The sequence below is a fragment of the Dermacentor variabilis genome, unplaced genomic scaffold, assembly GCF_050947875.1.
Source record: "Dermacentor variabilis isolate Ectoservices unplaced genomic scaffold, ASM5094787v1 scaffold_20, whole genome shotgun sequence".
NCBI classification, from domain to species: Eukaryota; Metazoa; Arthropoda; class Arachnida; order Ixodida; family Ixodidae; genus Dermacentor; species Dermacentor variabilis.
The window spans coordinates 2,137,096-2,142,500 of record NW_027460368.1 but is presented as its reverse complement, the minus strand read 5'-3'; the positions used below and the strand labels follow the sequence as shown (position 1 = coordinate 2,142,500).

The window sequence follows — 5,405 nt, the reverse complement described above, 5'->3', positions numbered from 1 at the left end:
TGCTGATTATGCACCGATAACAACTTGCCCACTTACCGCTCTCGCAATTATCATTTTTAAAATCGCGCGTTTTGCATCGTCCGCCTTGATTTCTCGGCGATTCAATTCTTCATCGTTTTCGGTTCTGTCGCGCAGACAACCACGCGTCTCGCGAAGGAATCCCGAGACAGCGTGCCACGGGCAAGGCGTGCCAACAGAATCGCGCAGGTTCTCGTGCGAACCGCGCGACCCAAAATCGAGCTCGGCTCCAGGGATTTTGTCCAGCACGGCGTCCACACCTAGCGGCAGCCCAGCTACGCCGTGGATGACGCCGAAGGACTTGACGCGATCGCGAAGCTCCAACGAAAGAGTAAGACCCTCTCTTCGCTCTCTGCTTCGTCGTTCAATGCGGTAACGAAAAGCTCTCACACGAGCCGTGGTGGCTTAGTGGCTATATCGCGCGCTCATTCTCAACACCAGGTCGCGGATTCGATTCTACCCAACTGTAGCCTTACTGTAATGCAAGCCGCATTGCTTATGTCCTAGACGCGGGAGACATTTCGGAACAAATTCAAGCGCGAAGAAGAGAAAACCGTCGGAAGACCGTTTATATGTAGCTATATAGAACCAAATAATATGTGATGTTCCGTATAGCCAGCCTTTAAGCTTGCTGTCGACATAAATTCACTTTGCTGTTCATGAATTAGATCGTCGTTGAACATGCAATTTAAGCAGGAAACGCCATAACGTAACTTTGTACCTTTCAAATTGTTCGCGTTTGAATTTATAATGTCAGTACCTAAGAATACAGGCACGGCTGACGCGAAGAGAGAACCATAACGGGCCTAGTGATTTTTTCTGTGTGCCTGTTTCCCACTTAACATGCACATGGTATAGAGCCGTCAGGACGCTTAACACGCTCTAAAAAAAGTTTACACCCTTTGGGATTTATATCTGCCACACAACAATAATCGCCATCTGCCTTGCTTGCGTTTCCTTTCTTGAAAACGCCGCGCCGGTATACCTTCCAGTCGGGTATGCTATGTCATGCTGATAACGCGCATGCCGTTCGTTACTGGAAAGTACCGGGCTTGCCGCGTTAAAGAAAGGAAACGCATCAAGGCAGATGACGATTATCGTTGTGTGGCAGAACGGGCACTCCAAAGGGTGTAACTTTGCCTACGAGTGTAGACCGGCTTGGACTGACACCAGCGCCGCAAAGTGTTGTGCGCTGCCATCTTGGTATGTTTGCAGCGGCTTACGATAGCTGGAGCGCAGCTCGATTTCACTGCTCGTCTTGTGTTTCGCTTGTGCCTGACCGGCGGGGACAGTGCGCTCACTTGACGTGTCCGTTCCGCCATGTTTCGCTGGTGACTGCGGTCTCACTCACGTCCAGAAAACACGTTGCGCTTTGCTTACATCGGCAAAGCGACATGGCGGCCGACAGCTCGCGAGCCTTTCGGGTTTGGCCTCAAATCTGGCGCTTTAGGGAAATGATAAATATTAAAAGGAGAGGAAATACAGGCTTGTGGCGATTGTAAAGGCAGGACAATAAATAAATCTGCAAATCAGGTGGCATAGTTTATGTTCTTCATTTCTTATATTCTCTGACCGCACGCATCGGAGTGCTCTCGCGGAGTGCTCTCGCAGGTGCAATTCGCAGAAAAATTGTGACGCAACCGTCCGTCGTACAACGTTCCGGGTGACGTCATAGACGCGTGTCTGTGTGCGCAGTGCTTATAATTCGGAAAAGTAAAGACTGACCGCCTGAAAAAGCAGGTAGATCCTATGCCCTGCGGGAATCGGTGTTCTGCGAAGCAGTGCGCGGGGAGCCTACCAAGTTAACGAAACGACCATGACAGCTTAACGAAACGACCATGACAGCACCAAGACGTAGGCGGCTACATAGATAGCTGGATGCTGTCAAAGTGGCAAATATGCGCCAAGAAATGCATCGCATTCAATAAACTCAATTCGCAAACCGCAACCAAACCTCTATGTCGTCCCTATATAAATGACATGTTTTCGCACTCCCATACGTAAGCAGTCTTGAGTGCCTTTGCCGAATCTTCTTCCATAGGAACATACAGCCATTTATTATACTGACTGCAGTTTGCCTTTTTGAAACCAGCAATATAACCATATAAGAAACGCGCATTGCAAAGTGTAAAGCGTGACAATGTGAATAAGATCGGGAACACGCTGTGTAAGTCAAAAACATGCGACGGGGACGTCAAGTTATCTTATGTGCACTTATAAGCTATAAGATGCTACCTTTCGATACATTGCATCTATGGTCAGAGTGTTTCTAGTTACCTAAAAAGCCAGTTTCTTATCCCACAAGATGCCACTTAGCGATTTTCGCCAATACTTAGACATTAAAAGTTTGCATCGCATCCACGCGTCTTCCTAGCTCTGGACACGCACAGCTCTTACAACCCGACCGTGGATCTTCAGTGGATCGTGGACTAAACTGGAAGCCAGACACTAACCTGTGAGAGCACTCCGATGCGCGCTGTCAGAGAATATAAGAAATGAAGAACATGAACAACTATGGGCCACCGGATTTGCAGATTTATTTATTGACCAACCTTTACAAACGCCACAAACGCGCTTTTCCTCTCGTTTTCCTATTTATCATTTCCCTAAAGCGCCAGCTTCGAGGCCAAACCCGAAAGGCGCGCGAGCTGTCGCCCGTCATTTCGCTTTGCCGATATAAGCAAACCGCAACGTGTTTTCTGGACGCGCGTGAGACCGCAGCTACGTACGGACACGTCAAGTGAGCGCACTCTCGCCGCCGGTCAGGCACAAGCGAAACGCAAGACGAGGAGTCGAATCGAGCTGCGCTCCAGCTGTCGTAAGCCACTGCAAATATACTGAGATAATAGAGCACACCACTTTGCGGCGCTGGCGTCAGTCCAAGCAGGTCCAGGCCACGCTGCAGCGATCGTGTTAAGCGTGTTGACCGTTCTAGGTGCATTTACTTAGCAGCGCTATCTATTCGCTTATTGAAAGGCTTCACCTACATTGTGGTGGTTCCTTAATGCATCACGCATATTCAAGTCTAGAACATAAGCCGGTAGCTTTACTTGCCGTTATTCATTCGCTGTTGACAATGTTAAGTCACAGAGAAAATTGCAGCTAAAGCTTTCCTTTGGGAAAGGACAGTTTCGTTGTGCGCAACGAAATGAAGGTTGCTGATATCCCTACGCTAGGTTTCACAATTCTATGGCACTGAAGTCGAGGCTACGCAGCGTTCTCTCGTACTTGAAAGTGCCTCCGGAAAGGAAAAGACAACGCTTTCATATTCTGGGGCACATTGCGCAATTGCACTCGCATTGGCGTGGTTCTCGCTCCTCATTTGGCGAGCACCAGTGGTAGTTCCTAGCGCATTGCCTCAGTGCCGTAAAACACGGTATCTAAGTACAGAAGCTGCACACCCTGATGTCACGAACACCCCTATGGCTACCGTCAGTTTCAGAAAGGCAAGGCATTTTTCAACAAACTTCACACAAGTTAACTTTCTGTAAATATGAGATGAATATTAGGCTAGTTTTGTAACGCTACTTGGCGATGCTTACTTTTCAAAGAGGTAGAAGACGCACATTAGCGATTAGCTATGTCAACAGCAGAGTGCAATACAAGGACGACATGTGTTTGTCCACAGGTCTGCAAGATGGTATCACGGAGGGGCCGCCTGCGAGAGTCGGCTGCGTACCTGGTCGGCAGCTGTTCCGTCGTCTGCCTGTCGGTCAACCAGCTCTCCTCCAACGTTCGCTGCGTGCGCAGCATCTCGGGCCATCACCAGGAGGACCTCGACAAGTCATGCACTGCCAGCGCAGCCGATAGGTGTCTGCACTTTGCAGAGCTGTCTCTATGGAACAACTTCCTGTGGGTCATCATCATCAAGCTACGCGAAGGACGGCTGGGCCTGGCTTGCCTACGCGGACGCGTGGTTCCTTTGACCTTCATGCGGCGCAGGCGGTCGTTCATTCTGGTTCATTGTCCGCTGATGCAGCACCGCTCCACCGTGTTCCTGCAGCTGCTCGAGTCACGGATGTCTCCAAAGCAGTTCCAGTTACGGGACGGGGTGGAGCTTAGCAAACACCTGAGGTACGCCAGGCCCTGCTGCCGCATGTTGGACTATCCGACCAGGGACCCGATGGACGCGCTCCCCTCCACATTGACCTCACTCGACCCGCTGGAGAACCTGAGCGTGCGCTTTTCGAGCGTGGGCGTGAGCAAGCCATGTGAGGTGGTGGACAGCTGCGACATCATGCGAACGCTCGTCGTCTTCGAGCGCTGGACCGACGTAAGCGACGCTCAGGCGCTGATGCGCTGAGGCGGCGTGCTACGCGCAGCGCCAGATCCACGTGGACGAGCTGCTCCCGACGAATCACTCTCGCTACGCGCTGGCCCACAATCTGTCCTGTACCGCAGTCATCCAGGAGTTCGTTTTCAGCTGCTGTGCGAAAGACACGTGCGCGCTGCTGACCATCTCGCAGCGTTGTGCGTCCTTGCGGCGAGTCGGCGCGCGACTCAATGAGTGGCCAAGCCCCTTTGACTGTAGTTTCAGCTTATCGCGACGTTTTTGGACATTTCAGTGTATATTAAATAGTTTTCGTTGGCTACTTTGGTCTTTTTGAACGGTGGAATGATGCCACACAGACAATGGGCGAAACACAGCGACTAAAGTTGTCAAGTAGCTTGCGCCATTAGGCATGTGCTGCCTGCTGTCTTTGCAAGCAGGCTGTCTTTGCTATTAGGTGTATGCCCGAATGAGCCTTCTATATAGCACATTACACGTTATTAATTACCCACATTCACTTGAAATTTTTGCTCGGCAACGCTTACTCCTATTACTTTTGACAATAACCAATTGCATGTAACCAGTTATTACGAGGCAAGCTTCTGTTTGCAACGCAGGCTTAAGCGCATAGAATTTTGCGGGAACTAAATCAGAAAGCCCACGGTCGATGGCACGCTGCAGCCTATGGGGCATTCGTGTTCAGTCTGGCATACACACGTCACAGTATTCGTTTCCTCATTATGAAGCTGCATCAGATGTTCGCCGACAATTTGCACCGGCCTTTCTATATACTCGATAGTAATGACCACTTACGACGATGATGCCAGGAAATTACCTAGGGAAGCTTTTTAACTCTTCTTTGGCCCTATGGGGATCGCCCCCTTTTCTGTCACTAGCAACAATGTAATGCTCCGCTTCGCAGAAGCAACGGACGGCACTTTTGGAACGTTGAGTAACAATACTCGTGCGCGGAAGATATTCGTACATTACAACATTGGCCTTTGTCTCAGCGCGCACATGCCAGAGTATTTATTTTCGCTGCTGGCGTCCTCATGTAGAGACTAGCGAAGGTAGCCGACGAAAATTTTGAAAAGTAGTTGTTGGAGAAGGCGACTCG

At 50.1% G+C, this 5,405-nt stretch overlaps 1 protein-coding gene across 1 annotated transcript in view; it reads left to right on the top strand.

Moving 5' to 3' along the window:
- Positions 1-4,602, top strand: part of LOC142568530 (uncharacterized) — a 10,807-nt gene extending 6,205 nt beyond the window's left edge. The window contains exons 2-3 of the mRNA XM_075678439.1: positions 136-349; positions 3,647-4,602. Of these exons, the coding sequence (XP_075534554.1) occupies positions 136-349; positions 3,647-4,321 (889 nt within the window). The 3' untranslated portion in view covers positions 4,322-4,602. The remainder of the gene's footprint in view (positions 1-135; positions 350-3,646) is intronic.
- The last annotated feature ends 803 nt before the right edge of the window (positions 4,603-5,405 follow it).